This window comes from Alosa sapidissima, chromosome 23 (genome assembly GCF_018492685.1).
Source record: "Alosa sapidissima isolate fAloSap1 chromosome 23, fAloSap1.pri, whole genome shotgun sequence".
NCBI lineage: Eukaryota > Metazoa > Chordata > Actinopteri > Clupeiformes > Clupeidae > Alosa > Alosa sapidissima.
Window position 1 is genome coordinate 23,090,184 of NC_055979.1, and position 22,311 is coordinate 23,112,494.

Genomic DNA, 22,311 nt, shown 5'->3' on the forward strand with positions numbered 1-22,311 from the left:
AGACCATTATTTGCCAAGGTATGCCCATGCGTTTTGTAATGCCCTATGGAAACTTGCCATAGTACTTTTGGTTACCCAGAATGCATATGAATTTCTGAGATTTCTTGTAGACTATTTGGAATGTATGTCAGGTTCCATATTTTAGACTATTTGGATTGTATATCAGGTTCCATATTTTGTGTAGTCATTGAATGTGCAGAAACAGTGAACAAGTATGAGAAATGAGTAAGTATGAGAAAGTAAAACACACAAACATTAGTAATGACCACCTAAAAGTTTTATTACTGTAGAACTAAATCTGGGTTTACAGTGTATAGGTGAAATCAAGTCAAAAGCATAGTAAGCCAAGTTGTTCATTCCTTTTATAAATCCTCATACCATTTTGGAGCAAAATATTGTTATATCAAATCCTAAAAAATAAAAATAAAAAACTTGGCTGACAAATTGTCAGACAAACGCTGATCTTTGGAGAGCATGATGTGGAGGACCTCTGGGGTCTTCATTGACGCTATTGATTTGTGAGACCATGACTAAGGCCATGATCATTCCAATGAGCTGGAGATTAGAGTGCAAGAAAAGGTAACGTCAGATTAGAAAGTTATAAAGACAGTTAGAAAGTTAATGTTACTTGAAGGGGATTTTTTCACTGTATACTGTATGTACTTATTTCAAATTATTTAGAAATTAAACTTAGTTATAGTTTGATTCAACATTACATTTCAATGGAGTTATCTATTTACTTTAATTAGAAATACAAGATAAACAATAATTATGAAAAAAGACTGGAAGCAAATAGAGTTCCTACCGCCACTAGTGCAAATCCGAAGCATATCCTAACCAAGATATCAATCCCTTTATTCACAATCCGCAACAGGTAAGGAACACATGACTTAAAATAAAGCAAATGAAACCAACAATGTGACTAGTCTTATGATAAAGATTACAAAGCTAAACAAGTAAAAACAAACTCAAAATTCATTCACAGATATCCACCACAAAAATATGCGTTCAGCAGCATGCAAGAGAACTGCCAGTGGAATATGTTTGGTATGTGTTTACAGGACCTCAGTTTCAAACTCTATTTCATTGTGCCCCATAATAATGAAATATACTCAGAATAGTCCATTCTTACATATTGAGGGTTCATACTTTTGATGGTGATATCAGGGATATAGCCTACAGTACACTTTGAACGGGATCACCTGTATTTAGATTACAATAATAATGTGATTTGGGCACATGCTAGAGTAGCAGAGTACTGTATGTTTGCGTTAGAGCTGCATAGGTGGTATTTAGCGGACCCTTTCAAGCAATACAAGAAGTCATTCAAAAATTATTAATGTGGTCAAATATTCAAGTCTGTAATGCTAACCACTGCAGCATGGTAATAATTAATAGTTACACTGAAATATTTGTATGATTACAATGTAACCAGATCAGTTTTGTTTAGCATTATCTATATTTATTCATTGTCATGAAATTGCAATGACAGTCTTCCAACAGGGTGTATGCTCGGTTTACCTCTTTGTAGACCTCAACTGGTTCAGACATCCACGGTTGTAACTGAAAAATGTCAAATGAATTTATTAGATATTTAAATGGAGAGTTTTGAAATGCAGCTACACATAGTCTGTTTCTCTCACACACAAACAATACATACTCACTCTCTCTCTCTCTCTCTCTCTCTCTCTCTCTCTCTCTCTCACCTCTCTGGTCACCTCCACTTGGTAACATGTTGCAGTGCCTTGATGGACTGCAGCACAATGGCAGGAATCTGGAATTTCTGGGCCCCAGTCCGTGTAGTCCTTACTTGTTCCGCAACATTCAAACTGAAATACAGATGTGAATAAGTCAATTCTATACATTCTGTATCATTGCTCAAAAAACTTTTATGCTCTTAAGGGCTTTTATAGACAATATATACCCTAACAAGGAGAAGGGTAATTGTTTACCTTATATTCAGCTTGAGCAACTTTAATTATCTCTTTCATGTTTGCATCTTCGGACAGTTCTTCAAAAGCTCCAGTGATCTAAGTGTAAGAATTCATATTAGTACGCCGTTAGGCCCTACACCTGAAATCATAGACTTTCTGTATACCAGTAAGTGTGCAAAGAGCACCTTTGGTAGAAAATGGCAAAGTTTTACCACATTCAAAGATTCACCAATACATCATTCATTTGCCATTTTTTTCCCTAAGCGACTTACATTTTGCTACAAGGGCCAGTCTCACCAGAGCAACTCCGGGTTGAATGATTTATTAAAGGGCACAATGGTGGCAGCAATTGGAAAAGAGCAGGCTGACAATTTTGTCATTCAAATATTACATATTTATGTTTAACACTCAATTTTGTGTCAAAACGTGTGCAAACTAGCCTGGGTGTTCCCATGCTGCCTTGCGCGCGATTTGATTCACGCTGCTAAGGCAGCCTGGAGACCAAGGAGCAAATTTTCGCCTGAGATAGGGGACCAATCACAGAACAAGGGGGGAAAGCAAGACGATGATGAGCTATGCACAGACGCATTTGATAGACATTCGTGGCACCCAGTAAACGGATCTGGGCATTTTTTTCAAATACGATAAAATTAACGTTTGGTTCCCAGACCACGTCTCATTGAGAAGTGGTAGCGCTAACCAGGCTATGTGCAAACATTAATTTGTGTAAATTGAAGTAAATTCCAATACAATAGTACATGTTTGTCACCGACTTACCATGGACCTTTGTTTTGCTATGTACAGGCCTCCAACTACACAGATGACCATCCCAATACATACAAGTCCAGAAAACTGAAAAACAAAAAGACATTCAGTGATTTAACTGGTCCGCTAAATCTTTTGCTTTGAAAGCTGTGCTTTATCATTAAAAAACTGCATCTCTTTGATGATGTGATGATCTAGAATAGATCATGACCCTTAAAACTAATAAAAAGCAAATTGTGTCTATAGCTCCCACCCCAATTAACATTTAGCCTTGATATGATTATGACATTCTCATTGTCTGGCCACACAATCAAGTGATGAAAAATCCAAAGTTTACAAAATACCAAGTTACACACCAGCCAAAAATCACAGGGTGGTGAACCTGGCTTGAGAATACAATGGCATCTATATACAGTATGCTTAATTGTCCACAAGGGGTCCTTGGCACCAAACATTTGAGAACCCCTGGCTTAACAGTGCTACGAGCAATGTAACACAGTTTCTAAGCTAAAACATTTTTTGTCACGTACAGCTAACATCACCTCACCATGTGATGTTATCCTGCATCGCTTATAGCACCTTTAGGGCTGTTTCACACCGGGTGCGTGGCGTGAGCGTGTCAGCTGCATGACGTGTCTGTTTTTCGGCTCCCATGTTAACAAGTTAGAGCTTGTACACCGCCTGCGTGACACACACGTCTCAGGCGCGTCTTGAGTCGCGCCGAAAACGCGTGCATGCTAGAAATAGGACCGACAACTAATTTTCACGTGACACGCAAGCGTGTTGGAAGCGTTTCCATTTAAAACAGTGAAGAAAAAAATAAAGAGACGTTTTAAAGGATAATTCCGGTGTGATTTTGACCTAAAGTGTCTTGAAACATGATACGAGTGTGAACGTATGTCTCATAGCTCACCTCCGCTTGTCCCCTGCACTCAGAAATCTGGCGCTAGTTAGCCAATGCTACCAACAGGGTTTCGTTGTGGTGCCTCGTCGCTCTACTTATCGTGACTAAATTCAAGATGCCGTCGAACGGTAAAATTCCTTAAGGTACTGTCAGTATAAATCGTCTTGTAAATAATTTACCGGTGCTTTTTCAAAGTTCTCCATGTCTCGTTTTAAATTCAAGGCCCTACCAAAGTCTACCAATGAAGTATGGAGCTACTTTGAGCCTCGTAAATGGTGTGAAACAGTGATTTATTTTCATGGCTAGGCCGATGCCCGAGGCACCACAACGAAACACTCGGTATCATGTTTCAACACACTTTAGGTCAATATCACACCGGAATTCTCCTTTAATTGGCAGAGAGGCCACTGCAGCACCGCGTCAGACACATTTCTGGTAAGCAAAGACATAGAAAACGGCACGCAACAGACACGCTACGTTCCACTCATCCGGTGTGAAACAGGCCTTAAACTGTATGTTTCTTTCGTCCTGCGTGCCTGTTCCTGTCCCTACTGTAGTTGGTAATGAAACACTACACATGTTCCACTGCTCAAATTATTCCTGAACAGTTTTGTTCAGGCTTGAAAATGCCACTGCATGTGTCAAAATTGTACTACTGATTTCTAATGTTCCTACCATTTTCAAGGCACACGTCTTCTGTCGTTTTGCACCGAACACTCCAACCCAGGATATGACAGCGATAGCTCCACCTAGAAGGTAAACCATTACCATTCCACTTCGCTCTTCTTCCTGATGAAGAAAAACAATCATCTTTGCTTTCACATGTTGATATATTGACATTGAGGTAGTCCTAAACTGCTAAATCTTCAATGGTAAAAAAAAACATCCCTACTGACAACAGTTTTTATACTGATGATTCTATAAAAATAAACAAAAACCTTATCCTTACCGTAACCCTGGAGCTTGCAATCCTACCGAGAACAATAAGCAGAATGCCTATCATCTGAAATAAAAAAGGGAAAATAAGAAACATTAAAGAAGAGTGTGAAAATACTGGTAAGGTAAGTTAACAAAGGGCAGATAATGGCACTAGGAAATGTTAAATCCTTACCATTCATAGCATTGGCATACTTAAAGGGGAAATTGGGTGTTAAATGGATGGAGTGCGTAGGGTGGCCATTTCCATAACGCCAAAAAGGAGGACACTTTGCAGCATTTAGTGAGGCAAGAATAATTACATAGGACTCTGATGTGGGTCTACTCTAAACTACAATACAATTTTGGCCATGATAACGATGGTATCATGATACAGTGATTTTGAAATACTCTATTCATTACAAGACAATTTGAGATGATATATCATGATGTACGTGTAACAGAAGAGGAAACATGTTCCTGGAAAGGCTAAAAGTGTTTGTTCACAGTATTGGTATTTATTCAATACATTGGGGTGTCTTTTCAAAAACTGACCAGATGAACCTGCCTTGCAAAGAGAACCTGCCTTGCCTAACATTTCTGGACTGAAAATGTGCAAAGTAAATTCACATAAAAATAAATAAACATGTAAATGAATGCCAAAAATACACATTTAAGTTATTAACAAGCATAAATAACTTGTTTTATGTAAACAACAAAAGAGAGTGTGAAATAAACGCCATGCATTAACATTCAACTGCTCAAATAGATACAGTGATTTATAGTGATTCAGTTTATTGGGGACTTGTCTGCAGTGTCTTCATTTTTGTGTCTCTGCATGTGTGCAGCAGTCCACCTGTATTTTTAATGAATTTAAGTTCCTGTCCTCAGTGCCCTGTTCTTTAATTTAGCCTCAGCAAAATCCACCTTCACCCTCTGCAGCAGCTCAGAGGACAACACCTCTAGGGTCAGCTCTTGCAGGTTAAAGTGGAGCTTTGCTACAACCAGTGCCTGTTCAGACCTCCATGGAGCCCTAGGCAAAATTCTGCGAAGGGGCCCTACTCTGTGGGCCAAAATGTAACTGTTGTATACTTACAAATAGTAATTACATTTCTTACCACTAGGTGGAGTCTATGCTTTTAGATAGTTAGTTTTGCACTGCGTCCTTGAAAATGTGTTCTAGGGAAGTCTCCTATAAGAAGAACGTGCTGTTCCACTAGCGCTCTTATACTACAGCATTCATGTGATTACATTTCATATAAAAGCTACCACTCGGTACAACATCCTTTGTGGTCCTGGTTATTATACAAGTTACCACATATTTTTGGCGACAAGGTGAACTGGAATTGTTTTTCTATCGCGTTTTGTTTTCAGTGTTAGCTAAACACAGTGTGCTAGCTAGCAAACTTGCGACTATCTTCATGAGTGGAAGCTCGAGCAGTGCAGAGGAGCACGGTGAAGAGAGAATCAGAGCGCCAGTGGCTGTAGAGAAGCGACAAGGACAAGGAGAAGAGCACAGCATTCAAATGGCTACGTTTGGGACTATCGGTGAATTTGTGGAAGGAGACGAGGACTGGACAGAGTATGAGGAAAGGTTGGGACACTTTTTCAAATGGAATTGCAGAGGAGGCTAGAAAGCGCGCCATTCTCCTGAGTGTGTGTGGAGCTAAGACTAAGCTGATAAGGAACTTAGCTACACCGAAGAAACCGGGGGAAATTGAATATACTGAACTGGTCAAGCTCGTCGGGAATCACCACAATCCAAAACCGTCAGTAATAGTCCAACGTTTCAAATTTCACAGCCATTTTCGGAAGTCAGGTCAGTCTGTAGCTAATTTTGTTGCAGAATTGCGGCAACTGTCAGAACATTGTGATTTTAAGGACGTCTTAGATGACATGCTCTGTGACAGATTAGTATGCGGCATTAATAATGACGCCATACAGTGCCGTTTGCTGGGGGAAACTCCACCACTGACTTTCAAGAAAGCGCTAGAAATATCGTTTGGAATGGAAATGGCGGCAAATAATGCCAAAGACATTCAAAAGGGTCAGGCTGGATCGCAGTCAGTGGCTGCAAAGTCATCAAAGAAAGTGGAATGTTTTAGGTGTGGAGGGCCACACTATGCTAATGACTGTAAATTTAAAGAAACGGTTTGTCATACCTGCAGTAGCTAAAGGACACTTAGCTAAAAAGTGCAGGAGTGCTAAAAATAAGGCTAAGAATGAAACATGGAAAGCCCGGCAGGCTCAAGCACACACACATCACGTCAAGGAAGATGACGGAGAGGCAGCGTTTGCATTCAACATGTTTACAGTGGACACTGATGAGGGACCACCTATGCCCTACTATGCAACAGTGACTGTTGAAGGACAAGACATTAAGTTTGAGGTTGATTCTGGGGCTACAGCATCGGTCATCAGTGAGGAGACCTACAGGAGGACATGGGGACATAAGCCACCTCCTATTAAGCCTTCGAATCTCAAACTAAGGACATACACAGGTCAGGCCATACCTCATTTGGGGGTGTTACATGTGAACATTTCAGTAGGAAGTCAGAGGGCTGAAGGCAGACTAGTCATAGCTAAAGGTAGTGGGCCTAGTCTTTTGGGCCGTGACTGGCTACGCAAAATTAAGCTAAATTGGCATGAGATCAAGTATGCACACACAACAGAGGACATTCTGCACCGATACAGTGATGTGTTCAGAGATGAACTGGGCACACTAAAGGGAGTCACTGTGAAGCTCCATGTAGATCCTGATGCAGCGCCACGTTTCTTCAAGCCCAGAGTGGTGCCCTATGCGATGAAAAGCAAAGTGGAGGAGGAGCTGGAGCGCTTACAGGCGCTGGGCATCATTGAGCCTGTCCAGTTTTCAAGGTGGGCAGCACCTATCGTTCCCGTGTTGAAGCCTGATGGAACCACAAGGATCTGTGGTGACTATAAAGTTACTGTGAATCAAGTCTCAAAGCTGGAGGAGTACCCGTTGCCACGGGTGGATGACCTGTTCGCAACACTGGCTGGAGGTAAACTGTTCTCAAAGCTTGATATGAGCCACGGTTACCAGCAGCTACTTCTTGATGAGAAATCAAAAGAATTCGTCACAATAAATACACACAAAGGATTATTCAAGTACAATCGCCTAGTGTTTGGAGTAGCGTCTAGTCCCGCTATTTTTCAAAGGACAATGGACACTCTATTGCAAGGGATTCTTCATGTAGCCGCATATTTAGACGACATTTTAATAACGGGGGCTACTGAGGCTATGCACATTGAAAACCTAGAGCAGGTACTAAAGAGACTCTCAGATGCAGGGCTGCGTCTGAAACGTGGAAAGTGTGTGTTTGTGGCACCAAGTGTGACGTATCTGGGACATACAATCACAGCAGAGGGTCTTCGCCCAGTGGAGGACAAAGTGAGGGCTATCAAGGACGCCCCAAGCCCAAAGAATGTCACAGAACTCCGCTCGTTTCTAGGCACGGTGAATTACTATGGGAAGTTCCTGCAGGATCTATCAAAAGTGTTAGCACCTCTGTACAAGCTGCTGCACAATGACACAAAGTGGCAGTGGGGTGCGGGGCAGGAGAAAGCGTTTAAGGAGGTGAAAGAGCTCCTTCATTCAGCAAAACTGTTAGTTCACTATGATCCCGATAAAGACATTGTTCTCTCATGTGACGCGTCGCCTTATGGGGTGGGGGCGGTCCTCTCGCATGTTATGGAAGACGGCTCAGAGAAACCTGTTGGATTCGCCTCACGGACGCTGACGGCTGCAGAGAAAGGTTATTCACAGTTGGACAAAGAAGGTCTTGCTATTGTTTTTGCAGTAAAGCGTTTTCATCAGTATTTATATGGACGTGTTTTCAAAATCCACACTGACCATAAACCACTGATGAGTCTGTTCAGTGAAACACGCTGCATTCCGCCGCTAGCGTCAGCCAGAATCCAACGGTGGGCACTAATCTTGTCAGCCTACCAGTACACAATAGTATACAGAGCTGGAAAAGACAACGCAAACGCTGATGCGTTGAGTCGCCTGCCATTGCCGGAGGCGCCTGTCTCAACATACGTACCTCCAGAGACTGTCTTTTCATTAGAGAAATTGTCAGAGACACCTGTTAAGGCAGCCCAGGTCAAGCAGTGGACAGAGAGAGACCCAGTGCTGTCCAAAGTAAAGACTTACCTGTTGCAGGGCTGGCCCAGTGTGGTTGTCAGTGAGGAACTGAAACCATATGCCAAACGCAAGACAGAATTCAGCCTGCAGGATGGCTGCATATTCTGGGGTTCGAGGGTAGTTGTACCTCCCCCGGGACGCTCACACATCGTGGAAGAACTACATGAGACCCATCCAGGAGTGTCACGAATGAAGAGCCTGGCGAGATCCTACGTCTGGTGGCCAAGAATGGATTTAGACCTGGAGAACAAGGTAAAGGCATGTACACAATGTCAGTCAAATCAACACATGTCGCCACCAGCCCCTTTGCAGTCATGGGAGTGGCCAGACCACCCCTGGTCAAGGCTACATCTGGACTTTGCTGGTCCGTTCATGGGGCAGATGTTCCTCATAATAGTGGATGCGCACTCCAAGTGGATAGACGCTCACATCATGAACAACATAACAGCCCCCTTAACTATAGACAAGCTCAGACAAGTGTTCGCAATCCACGGGTTGCCAGATGCAGTAGTCACAGATAATGGTCCGACGTTTACCAGTGAGCTGTTTGGTGAGTTTATGGAACAGAATGGCATCCGACACATTCGTACAGCTCCTTTCCACCCAGCCTCGAATGGATTGGCAGAGAGAGCTGTCCAGACAGTGAAGGAGGGTCTAAAAAGGATGAAAGGTGACTCTCTTAGCACCAGACTTTCACGTTTCCTGTTTAAATATCGCCTTACACCGCAAACCACTACTGCACGTACTCCAGCAGAGATGTTGATGGGACGTAGGCCTAAGTCAAAGTTGGACCTGCTGCGCCCAGACACTAAGGCTACTGTGCTGAGAAAGCAGGAAAGACAGAAGGAAGGTCACGATCAACATGCACGACAGAGACAGCTGAAACCAGGTGACGTTAAGAATTTCAGCAATAACTCTAATCAGCAATGGCTGCCGGGGGTTATCTTGACACAAAGAGGTCCTCTCTCCTACGTCGTAGAACTGACTGATGGACGAGTGTTCCGCAGACATCAGGACCACGTACGCCTGCGTCATGATACAGGCCCATAGGTCAGTAGCACCTCAGAGTTCCCCTTGGTGAGTCAGACTACTGGGGAAGCTTCACCAGAGGAAAAGTCACTTGAAGAAATGTCTGTGCCCCCGGGAGAGGATGGACAATTGATCACAGACACCAGTGGTGGAGGAAGTACTGAAACTCAGTACTTAAGTAAAAGTACAAATACACAGAGAAATATTTACTTTAGTAAAAGTAAAAGTACCACAATGACAACCCTACTTTAAGTAAAAGTAAAAAGTACCTGCTTTTAAATGTACTTTAAGTATTAAAAGTAAAAGTATTTGCATAATGATTTATATACTATATTCTAAAACGAAAAATCAGTATGGGCTGTGGCATTTTAATTAAGCTAGTTTTAGGTTATACTCGACTAGATAGTTTTAAGCTAATGCAATTGTGCTTACCATCTGTGGCCCAGTTTACATTCTGACCTACAATTCTAGAGACTGTAATTCTGGTTATCTAACTAGGGTGATCTGCTGAGTAATATCAGTCAGCAAAACACGAGAGCCTGAAGTTTAACGGGGTAGACAAGGGAAACGTCGGGTGGATCGTAATGCCAATTATGCTGATTGAACAGAAAAGTTGCTGAGAAAGGTGTCTTTATGATTAGGTTCAGACGCATAGACATTGAATGAGCGCTCACATTACTACCCCCCAATTGTAGGCTATGCATCTTTATTTGATCACACACAATTAAGGAATATTTCCTAATCTGGAAAATGTTACGTTTTTTTCCGGCCACCGGTTCATTAATATTTGTGCCGCAAATGATCAGACGTGTGACAGAAGCATGGGCATAGCCTGTAACTTCACTGATCCGCGGATAGCAATCTCATCGGAGAGGAGGCCCTAACGCTGCAGATAACAGACAGAGAAAGGCACAGAACACAGTTGCATGTACAGTGTAGCCATGGGTCTGGTGAATATAGCCTACCGAATGCAGATGGCTACAAGCTCACGCTTTGCCTGGTCTAGACTAGAAGCTTATGTTTCTAAGAATGCATGTAGCGCTCCAGTATCTTTGGTAGCAACCCCGCCCCCTGGTAAAACAAACGTGTTTGTCAGAGAGAAAAAAAAACCTGATCATAAAATGTATCGTAAAAAGGAACGATGGTGTTGTAGAAATGTAGCGGCGTAAAAGTACAGATAATTGCTGTAAAATGTAACGAAGTAAAAGTCAAAAGTATGCACTATAAATTTTACTTAAGTAAAGTACAAATACGTGGAAAATTTACTTAAGTACAGTAACGAAGTATTTGTACTTCGTTACATTCCACCACTGACAGACACACAGACCCCTCTTGTGACTCTTGTACCAGATCCACCCAAAACACCTACACCAGCTGTGCCAGCAACAGCACCGGAGATAGTTCGCAGGTCACAGCGTGATCGGAAGCCTCCAGATAGACTGAATGTTTAATTAATCTGAATGTGTTCAGTGGAATGTGCATATGCTAGATTGTAAGAGTGTATGCCAAATAATATGATTTGTGTTTTGAAGAAGTATAATGAGTTAATGTGTAAGAAAGAAATGACACCACATTAGTTTAAAATTTCCAGTTTATTTGCATTGGGAGAATTTTGGAATTTAGTAGGGGAGGAGTGTTGTATACTTACGAATAGTAATTACATTTCTTACCACTAGGTGGAGTCTATGCTTTTAGATAGTTAGTTTTGCACTGCCTCCTTGAAAATGTGTTCTAGGGAAGTCTCCTATAAGAAGAACGTGCTGTTCCACTAGCGCTCTTATACTACAGCATTCATGTGATTACATTTCATATAAAAGCTACCACTCGGTACAACATCCTTTGTGGTCCTGGTTATTATACAAGTTACCACAGTAACATCTGACACCCCAGTGCTTCCAATACAATCATCCCATCCCATTTTGGATGTCTACAGAAGTTACCAAATATATTTTTTGTGGAAAGAAATATAATTGTGTTTGAATCACCTACACAGCTATAAATCAATTTTAGGGTCTGGGGTGCTTGCTTTTGACGCTGGCTGTACATATCTAGTTGTGCTACTGGCTGAGGCTGACTGTTCTTTGCCTGTGTCTGTAGTAGCCAAAGACATGTGTACTGGACTGGATTCCCTTCAATATTTTGTCAAACGTTGACTTTAAATATTTTAATAGGCCTACTTCATATAATTTACTATGTGCATCTATTGTCCCATATGCAGCATAGCAAATCAAAGTTAATCTATTAGGCTACTTTAAATTTTGCATACGTTCAGTTGTATCTAAACCAACCAAAGCTTGACTTAAACATTGTAAAACCATTCACTTGTTTTAAAAAAAATATATGAGAAGAGTGAAATCCCCGTTTATAATAATCATTAATTAAAAGTTAAGAGACAGATCTTCGCATGTTTCTGCGAAAAACTGCTGGTTTCATCGCCAGTCGCGACACTCAGACTACGTTTACACAAAGCAGGGTATTTTCCTAAACGAATATTTTGCATCCCTGCTTCTTAGAATGCGAACAATACTTCATATACCTGAGAGTGCATTGCAAGACATATTACGGCAAGTAAACCAGATCATAGACCTTTCAAAGCCACTTCTTTTTGCTGCTGTTCATGAAATAGTCCTGAACCACTATCCTGGTGCTGACCTGTCTATAGTTACAGAAATGCTGTTTCAGACAGTAATGTAATTGCAAAACACACACAGGACGGAGGTTCCCTTTCAACTTCACACAGAAGAGCTACATACTGTACATGGCACAAGAACCATTGTTGAGCCTGTGGAATTTCTCACAAGCACCAAGAAAACATTTGTGTATATTCCCACCTTGGAAATGCTTCAGACTTTGCTCAGCAAAGCGGGCATCCTTGTAATTTGGAAGGATACAGTATGCAACTTTCAGAGATGGCTCTTATTACAGAGAAAATGCCTTACTGATGGAGGAAAATTTCCGTATTGCCTTATGCCTTTACATTGATGATTTTGAGGTTGAAAACCCACTCGGCACTTCAAAAAAATTGCACAAACTTTGTGGTGTATATTGGGTGCTTAGGAGTGCATTCATTAGCTGGATTCCATGAAAATTGTGTGTCAGACAAGATGTGCCGCTTTTGCATGGCTACTCGATGTGACATGTGACAGGAACATGAAGTTAGTTCTGGTTACTTCACATTGAGGACGAAAGATGACCATCCAGCAGGATGCACAGTTGGCAAAAGAGTAGGGTGAAAAAGAAGAAGTGGCCCTCTTACTGATAGTTTGCAGTTTTTCCATGTCATCGGTGGGTACCCACCAGACATTTTGCATGATCTTTTGGAAGGCATCATTCCCTCTGAGCTGTCTCTTTGATTGAACAACTTAATTAAAAAAAGTTTTTCACTCTGCAGATGCTGAATGCTGCCATAAAAGATTTCCCTTACACAAATTCTAATAAAATAAATCGGCCACAAATAATTTCTAAATATGCGCTTTCCAAAGGTTCTGTCAGAGGTGATGGGCATGAAAATTGGAAGCGTGAAGATCACAATTTCAAAAATGTAGCTTGGACAGTGGCTGAGAGGCATCAGAAGACAATAGCCTACTACCTGGAATGTGCTTCATTTTTTAAACCAGCACTAGAACTGGGCAAAGTTATGAGCATTATGACCTCTTCCTTCTCTAACAGTGTACAACAGCAATTGCTTGCAAGATATCCACATAAAAAATGGTTCTTACTGCAAAAGCGGTCACTATACATGTAGATGGCACTGATTATGCTACTGACATGGTGCTGTCTGTTGGCTCCTGTGCTGGCCTCCCTGAATTTCAACAGATTCACAAGATTCTGGTTGTAGACAACAGTTTAGTGTTTGTAAACAGATGACGGCATGGTACCATGAACATCTCAGGTCTTTTGAAGTTAGCAAAAGTGGTTGCATGGTCCTAACCTCACTGAAGGATTGTAATGATGTCTATCCTTTATCAGCCTACAATGTGAAGGGTGAACTGTAATTTACTCTGAGACATTATATTTTGTGCTGATGTCCTTTTTTATTCATACAGAACCATGGACCAGTCCTGGCCATTGAGGATTATAGTGGGCAAAAATGACATAAAAAAATAAGTTTGAATGAAAAGCCAAGAGATGTAGAAGACTTGAAAGGAAAATTGAAGAATAACCTCAACCTTGATTTCAGTTTTGTCCTTCATTATGAAGATTCTGACTTCAATGCCTTTTGCAACCTCATGGATGTTGCTGAATTGGCGCATAGACCAACTGTGAAGATTATCTCACAGGATAAGTGTGACTATCTCCAAGCGATTTCACTAGAGCGGGAGGATTTTTAAGTGGAGCCGGGAGGGAAATTGAGTGGAGCGACCTGACGCAAATTTGAACGGAGGAGCAGCCAAGTGAACTTGAGCGAGGAGCGGGATATTCTCACCGCTCAGCTCCGCTCACTAGCTGTTACGTGTGCAATTATCTTTAATCAGAGCTAGACCGTCCTACAAGTGCACCACGCCCCACGCGTCCCCCTAGCATTAGTGAGAGTCAAGACTGTGTCTGTGAGCATGACTGTGGCTACGTAAACAGCAACCGGGACCACAACTAGTGAATGATCAAGCATAGGCAATATCAATAACCTATTATTGGTGGCACTAAGGACCACACAAAGATATGGGAAATAGCCATACACATGAAACATGAGGTGAGAGGTAGGCTATTAGCCCATGCATTTATTTAGCACGTTTTCATAACCATTGGAACATGCATTAATATCAGAAAAGTCAGAAAACTTTAAATAATGTGGCCTAGGTGTAAAACAAAGTCATTGTTGCAATTTCATTGTAAGTTCAAAATAAAACTAGAATTGTGTTTCCGAGGAACTAGGTTGCTAGGTTGTTGCTAGGGTAATTAAGATGGTTGCTAGGGTGCATAAGGTGGTTGCTATGCAAAATAACATGGTTGGTATGTTGGTTGCTAGGGTAATCATGTTGGTTGCTATGGCGGTTGCTAGGTTGACATTATAGAGATGGGTGCTAGGTTGTTGCTAGGGTACTTAAGATGGTTGCTAGGTTGATTAAGATGGTTGCTAGGGTGTTACTAGGGTAGATATGGTAGTTGCTATGATAAATCATGCTATGCTGGTTGCTAGGGTTGAAGACAAAAATGTGTATACAGGTCATGTACATGGTCTACTGTAGATTAAAAAAAGATGGGACAGCGCAATTTTTTTTTTTACATGACCTTTACAACTGGTGCTGGCTAGGCACTGAACTGAGCTTCATTCATGAAGTGAATTTTTGAGAGTCAGCATAACGAGAAAAACGAGAATATACAAAAACGACAAGGGGCAGCCACACGAAAAATACAAGCAACCTAGACCGGTTCGGGCCTGAATTTTTAGTTGGAACCGCGTCGATAGCTCAAACGCTATAGGAGCAGTAGTCCGCACAAAAAGTGGGTGAACAGGAATAATACACTAGAATTGCGTTTCCGAGGAACTGCAAGAGTGGGTTTGATCAAGGGCATGGAACTTGGCTTCATCCAAGGATTCCAACAGTACAGCATTTATGAAAATCGGACAAACAGGTCAAAAGTTACATGCACACACCTTCACATACACAGACAACCCAGGCCAGCCCATTAGGCAGCTGCCAGATGGCTTAGAACTCTGCACTCCTTGGAAATATAATGGTGTTCTGTGAGGCTCGTAGGATGCAAGTTGCCGTCGCTGGCAGTAGGCTACTTTGGAGGACAGGAGCATTTTTCTGTGCTTATCTCACGCTGGGCATCGGTAGGTGGACTTTTATACTAGGCTAACGTATGCGGTTTCACCTTGAACTGCAATATCATAGTCTGTTGGCTTTAGCTATCTTCGTTTTCTTGCTAACTAACAAACGAACCTTGGGCTGCTTGGTTAGTGACGATAACGGTGGGATGATTCATAGTGCTTTAGCTTCATGGCGGGTTTTAAGGATGTTGGCTGATTGTGCTGTGCCGTATGGCCCATTCTCACTGCAGTGTGACGAAAGCTCCCTGGAATCCTTATTTCACCCGACAATTGACTAATAGGCTACCCGTGTTCATCAAGGTAGGCAATGCATGCTAATGAGCCTAGCAAGTAGCCTAGTTGAATGTTTTTGTTTTCGTAGCGCCTCAATGACGTCTACGGCTGTTGTTCTGTCCTGCCGTAACCAGGCCTTGCCTTTACATTAGCTATGTGGGCTTAATGTTCCTTTTTTTTATTTATAGCCGACGTGCCCTCCCTCCTCCACTCTGACTCCTCGGGCATCTTGCCCATAGCACAAACAAGGCCAAGGTAGGCAGCAATGGCTTATTTGTACTGCCAGTTAACCATGTAGTAATGATTGGGGTTGGTACATGGGTCTAAAGAGGTATCTATTTGTATGTTATTTATATTTTAAGATTCAAGTGCATACATTTTGTACTGATTAAAAGTTTGTATTTATAACTGTAAAATGATGACTTATGTGATAATTGAAAACGATGTATTTTATTAGTAAAATCTTGTTCTCTTTTTTGCCATAGATCACAGCTGGCTGTCAGCGTGACAGCCTGACCACTGTTTTCCCCTGAATACATTTAGTTTGTGTTTTTTTGTTTGTATGCCCCTAGTGGTGACCTGCTCTGTCCTTAGCCCATTATTGTGCCTTCCAATGCCAAGTAGCGGCGCTAGGTTGGTTTATGGTCAGGGTGAGTTAGTTGGTTGTTCATCCCCAGTTTGTTTGTTTTCTGCTTTTCCCCTCTCCTACCCTGTCGGCACTGGCCTAGCCGGCCAGTGTTTTTGAGCAGCCTTAACCACCCGCTCGAGGGCTGCCTCAGTTAATGTTCCCTTCCTGATTTTTCTCCCTTTTACTGGTTTGAGCTTTAATATTTTTATTTGTTTCCTCTTGTCTCTTTGCCCCTCCTAGCTGTGACCTATTGTGTAACATTCTGCTAGTTAGCCAATGCCTGTATAGCAGTAGGCTCCCTCTTAGTATATGCCCTAGTGGCCAGTGTGGGTTTCAAACCATTTCATGAGTGTTCTTTAGTGTGATTTATTACTCACTCCTGATGATTGCAGTGTAGTGGCACTTGTGGGTGCGTGTGAGCACAGTTTTGTTCCCTCCTAGTTGAGCGACTGTGTACGGTATTTTGCTAGCTAGTGCTTAAAAGACAATCACAGCTGTACCCAGGTATTTTCCCTGTGTCCTTGTCTTTGTGTTAGCCCCAAGTTTATTGAGTTATTTTTGTTTGTTTCTGTTCTGACATTCCCCCTGACCAAGTCTCCTTTCCCCCTCCTGAAGCAGTTAAAAAAATAAATTAAAAAAAAACAATTATTGACCAAAGCTCTCTGTTCCTATCCATTTATTTGGGTCACCTGCAACGCATTTAAGGTCCACCTTGTTACATTAAGAAGAACCATAGTGCTTTGCCATGCTGTGGGCTTGCTGGATCAAACCCACTAACTAGAATTGCGTTTCCGAGGAACTGCAAGAGTGGGTTTGATTAGGTGCAGGTTGCCAAAAGGATTGCGACGGTACCTCATTTTTGAAATGCATAAATAATGTGGTTGCTATGCTGTTTGCTAGAGTAATCATGCTTGTTGCAATGGTATTTAGCATGGTGGCTAGGGTGTTGCTAGGGCGTTGCTAGGTTGATATTATAGTGATGTTTGCTAGGTTGTTGCTAGGAAAATTAAAATGGTTGCTAGGGTATTGGTGGTTGCTATGCTAAATAACACATTTGCTATGGCGGTTGCTAGTGTTAAAGCCAATCAATAGGGCGATTCGACTTCATGTAGCCTGCAGCCGTCTTAAGCTGACTGCATAAAGTGATTACTTTATGATATTCTGATATGTTTTCAAACTGTAACTGTACATACCAGGCTTGTGCAAAATTCCAGAGTTGAATTGAAACTGGCTCTTATATTCCAATTCAATTCTTTTCATTTCATTTCAATTAAAGTAGCAAACAGGAAGCAGAATTGCAATTCGAACTGTGCACAACCCTGGTATATACGTCATGGTTAAAAACGTATCTGAATCTCAGAAATAATCACGTAATGCAGCCAGTTTAAGATTTTTTTTAAGAAGTCAGATTTTTTAAAGGCAATTCAATTTCTGCTGACTCTCTTCTGACTGCGGGTAAAGGCCAGCACCTCCTGAGAGGCCTGAATAGTACAGCGGCTAAGCACCGGAATCGTTCAGTTTTTGCAGAAAGCATGAAACTTGGCACAGTTATAGTACTATCCCTAGTGATCAAATATTTAAATGGACCACAACACATAGCGCCCCCTAGTGGCCACCATCTTGAATTCAAATATGGCTGCCTTTCTTAATAGAATTGTTGATACAACTTCAAAATCAAGATAAAACAGTCTTTTAAGTTCTAACACTCAATTTTTAGGGTCAAGGAAGCTATTGACATGATTCCAAACAAACTTGATGTTGGCCATTTTAAAATCCAATATGGCGGATACCAAATGTGAAAATATAGACCATCTCTATTGTTATTCATGATAGAAATATCATTCAAAAACAATTTCAAAGTTTGAACAGTCATTTTATCACACGACAACCTCTAACCTATTTTCATGCACTGTAATGACTCCATTCATTCACTTCCTTGTTTTTAGCTTGCAAAAATCGCAGTTGGTCTGTATACACATTAAAACCATATTGTAGCGCCGAGGCTATTTGCCCCCGTGTTGGACTTTCCCCTGTGTCTTCTGTTTTCCCGGCGTGTGCACGTGTGTGTGTGTGTGCGCGCGAGAGTGTCTGTGTCTCCCTCTCCCTTCTGTGTCATACTTACAACCGGACCCGCGTAGTGGACACCTCCTGCTACCCGTACCTCAGCCTGTACATCCTTTGAGAAATAAATTACCGGAGTTTGGAACAATATCTCAGCCTCCCCGTCTCCTAACTACTCATCAGCACTACAATATTTACGCTTCAAATTTTGACTCCAAACTGTAGTAACTACATCTACGAAATCTAAGGAAGATAGCCAGGCAGTCTGTTCAAAGATTTTGACAGAACGCCAGCCCTCGGAAAAGAACTAAAATGACTCCATTCACTTCATCGTTTTTAGCTTCGCGGTTGGTCTGATTACACATTTAATCCATACTTACAATTTAAATTTCGTCTCCACATCATTGTAACACCATACCAAGGGTCTTAAGAAGTGAGCCAAGTTGGCTGATCACGTTTTTAAAGCATTTCCAGGGATCGTCAGGTCATAAAAAACAGTGGCTATTACGAACTCATTTATTTTCAATGCTTAGCATGCTAGCTAATAGGTTTATGTGCTAACGCTAAATTAAACGTACCCGCAGTGGCTTGTGGGGTAGAATCTAACTTGTTGACGTTTAACGTTACTGTCGTTTGACTAGCAATACTAGTTTATGTAAATCATATGAATATAATAAACTGTAACTTACTGAGAGCTAAGGTAGCCTAATTATGATTCAGACTGCCAAGTAACTGTAACGTCGGCGCACAGGACATTGTTAGTGTTCTCCCACGCAGGGCATGCTGGGATGCGGGAGCGAACATCTGGGGTTTATGTCTGTATTTCTCCTTAGTTTTGAGTGTAATGTTAGCGTCTTTATTGTAACATGTTTCCCTTTTAGTTCTCCCTTGTGTGTGATCCTTTTTGTGTGGGGGGCTGCGTCCTCCCCTGTATGTGTAGTGTGTGTGTGTGTGTGCTTGACCTGCCCCTTGTGTATTGAGTTTTGGTATGTCTGAGTCCCTGCCCTCGTACTCATTAAAGCTTGCATTGAACAACGCTTGGTGTCCTGAAACCTTCAAACGCCTAACTTACTTATCGTTAACGTTGACCCGACAAGCATGAGTTCATAAGTAGGGATGTAACGGTATGAAAATTTAACCTCACGGTTATAGTGACCAAAATCATCACGGTTTTCGGTATTATCACGGTATTTCTAAAAGTGTGTTCAATATATTCAGAAAGCACTGATAGGTCTACACAAGCTGAAATAGTTTCAAAAAGTGTCCCGTTAATTTTTTTCTTGGTCATGTTTAATTGGCTATGTGCTTATAGCTTAACTTACCCTACCATAACTTGGAGTTTGCTATGTCTGTTATTTGGATCCAATGAATGAGACCAAAGTAAGCGTTCAAAAAAAAACTTTAGGCTACTGTATTCTCCTGATAACGTGAGTGGAATGGATTTAATGTGGACGCAAACATAAAAAGACGCAGAGTGGCTACATGATACAGTGCACATTTTGTGGTGAAAATGTTTTGCCTTTTAAAATCAGGTGTAGCCTAATCCGAATTGTAGTTAAAACCATCAATTAGACAACAGAATCAGTAGGGTACTAGTTTTGTTTCATTGTGCCAGGCCTACTGTATGTCAAAAGCAGGTTCGGATTAAGCTGGAAAGGATTAAACACACGGTTTTCACACCGCGGTAATCAACCGTGATAATCATGATATTTGAAAAGAAAACGGTAATTGTTATCGTCAACATTTTTATCGTGGTTTACCATTATACTGGTAGTCGTTACATCCCTATTCATAAGTCAGACAGTTCGATGTACGTAGACTGTAATGACTGTGACTGTGACTGAATTTAATGTAGTACAATTTCACAATGAAACATTAGATACATAAATGCTTGCTTACCCATTAAGGTGCATTCAGCTGCGAAGTTGACAGAAAACTGAACACTGGTCTATCAACGCGGCTCAATCTCCCTGACGCCCAAGTACGTTATTGTTTAGCTGCTACGCGGTGAACTAATATTAGCGTTATTATATTACTTTCAATCATCACGTCAAGATTTACCAGTCAACCTTAAATCCATGACTTATATTTTAGTAAACTATGTGTCAATGCTCTACAAACCGATGTCGATTTAATGTCTGCTGTTTAATTGTTTGAGTTCACCCACAATGCATTGCAACCCACCATCGCTGTGAGACACAAGCTTGTGTCGGCTTTAAATATCATACAAAACCTTCTCATATGTATGATATCTGTAAGATCCACAGATTATGGCAGGACATTGAATTAAATGTAAGCTTTCTGCTGGGTTATGATGACTGATGTGACTTGAATTACTGATGCTATGAATGGTAGTATATGACTAACCTGACTCTCGCCAGATGAATTTCGTTCCGCCTAGCTCCACTCATCCATCTGGGACCAATCCATTGGAGTGTTGCTTCAGAAGGCTGGGCCTAATCAAAAAATGATTGAATAAGCCACTTGTCCGTCATCTATTGACGTGCTACTTCAACCACTCACATCAAAGCCAACCCGTGACGCTGATAACAGTCTCACAGTCACTTCTACACTATGTCACATCTATAAAACTCCCGCCCTGCGTCCTGATTGGCTGTACCATAAAATCGGTTGCAGAAATCACTCTCAATGGAAGAGGTCCCAAATGGATGTGAGTGAAGTTAGGTGGAGCTAAGCGGAACGACATTCATCTGGCGAGAGTCAGGTTAGTATATGAGCTCTCAGGCCGGCTTTACACGACAACGCTCCCGGGTGAAACCGACTAAATATTTTATCAGATGTGCCTTTAAAGACGGCAACAGCGTTTTGGGGGCTTAAAAACGCGAAAAAATGAACCCACCCTCCAGAGTGGAAATCTTAAAGACGCTCCACCGTCGCGTTCCCATCTAAAGGGTTGAAAACGCAAAAGTGTCCTCTGAGCTGCTCACGCTGGCTATCCTCGCATACGCGTTGACGTCATATCAATGTGCAGTACAGCCAAACAACAACAAACATGTCAGATTATTTCCATCAGTCGGACATTCAAGTTGCCTTAGCTGCTTTGATAGCTATTCGGGAGTCTTCTTCGCCATGTTTTGGTTTTCGACTGTGGGTTATTTCGCGCTACTACGGAGAGAAGTAGAAGGAAGTTTCAACGCATGCGTGCGCTCTTGGTGTTGCTGTATGGCAGTGCTTCACAGTACCACCTAGCCACCTGGCAATCAAATTTCACATCCTTTTGCGTCACCGTATGTATGCAGATTTCCACCCAAAGACGCTCGTCTAAACGCGAAATAAAAAGTGGGAACGCAGCGCCACTTTTGCGGGTTGTGTTCAGATCGTTGACGTGTACTGTAAAGCTAGCCTCAGTGAATGTAGGTTTCTCAGTGATAAATTCTATACATCAGCATGGTTGAGTGTAAATGGAGCTTCAATGAACAGGGCTTAACTCATTGAGTGCCAAAAACGTAATATTAAATTTTTCCTTCCCATGCGTTGAGTGCCAAAAACGTAATATTACGTTTTTAGCTTTTTTTTTAATTACGAAACTAGACACTCTAACACACCTTATATGTGATTTTGGGAACATTTTATCTGGACATTTTATCATAACTCGCGTTGCCGCTTTGGGTCGAATCAGTGACGCATGCACGTCAGGTCAAAACCAGGCCATTTTCGTGGGTCTATCACTAGGTGGCAGTCTCGCCAGGTCTCGCTGATCACTTCCCGGAAAGTTTACACAAGTAAGTAACAGGCAACACTTCATATTTCATGAAAGACGTTATATCTCCATTTCTAGAAAAAAAACAGCAATTTTGATGAAAACTAGCCACTTGTTTAGCTTGGGATTTCTCAGGA

General features: G+C 41.6%; 2 protein-coding genes across 2 annotated transcripts; one reads left to right on the forward strand and one right to left on the reverse strand.

Moving 5' to 3' along the window:
• Window positions 1–447: 447 nt before the first annotated feature.
• Window positions 448–18,642, reverse strand: LOC121699049 (tetraspanin-8-like). The gene is made up of 9 exons (XM_042081647.1): window positions 18,515–18,642; window positions 4,553–4,606; window positions 4,279–4,392; window positions 2,712–2,786; window positions 1,953–2,030; window positions 1,707–1,829; window positions 1,522–1,563; window positions 806–889; window positions 448–555 (listed from the first exon to the last, which is right to left on the reverse strand). The coding sequence occupies exons 2-9, from the start codon at window positions 4,604–4,606 to the stop codon at window positions 448–450; spliced, it is 678 nt and encodes a 225-aa protein (XP_041937581.1). The 5' UTR covers window positions 18,515–18,642.
• On the forward strand, window positions 6,756–9,852 carry LOC121698654 (uncharacterized protein K02A2.6-like). Its single transcript, XM_042080941.1, has one exon. It carries the CDS (start codon window positions 6,824–6,826, stop codon window positions 9,734–9,736), a length of 2,913 nt encoding a protein of 970 aa, XP_041936875.1. The 5' UTR covers window positions 6,756–6,823; the 3' UTR covers window positions 9,737–9,852.
• Window positions 18,643–22,311: the final 3,669 nt, after the last annotated feature.

Coding starts and splice junctions, on each gene's coding strand:
- LOC121699049 (XM_042081647.1), bottom strand. CDS start 4,606: ATGATAGGCATTCTGCTTATTGTTCTCGGTAGGATTGCAAGCTCCAGG. Junction 2,787..4,278: donor AGACGTGTGCCTTGAAAATG/GTAGGAACATTA, acceptor TTTGTTTTTCAG/TTTTCTGGACTTGTATGTAT. Junction 1,830..1,952: donor TTGCTCAAGCTGAATATAAG/GTAAACAATTAC, acceptor TCTGTATTTCAG/TTTGAATGTTGCGGAACAAG.
- LOC121698654 (XM_042080941.1), top strand. CDS start 6,824: ATGTTTACAGTGGACACTGATGAGGGACCACCTATGCCCTACTATGCA.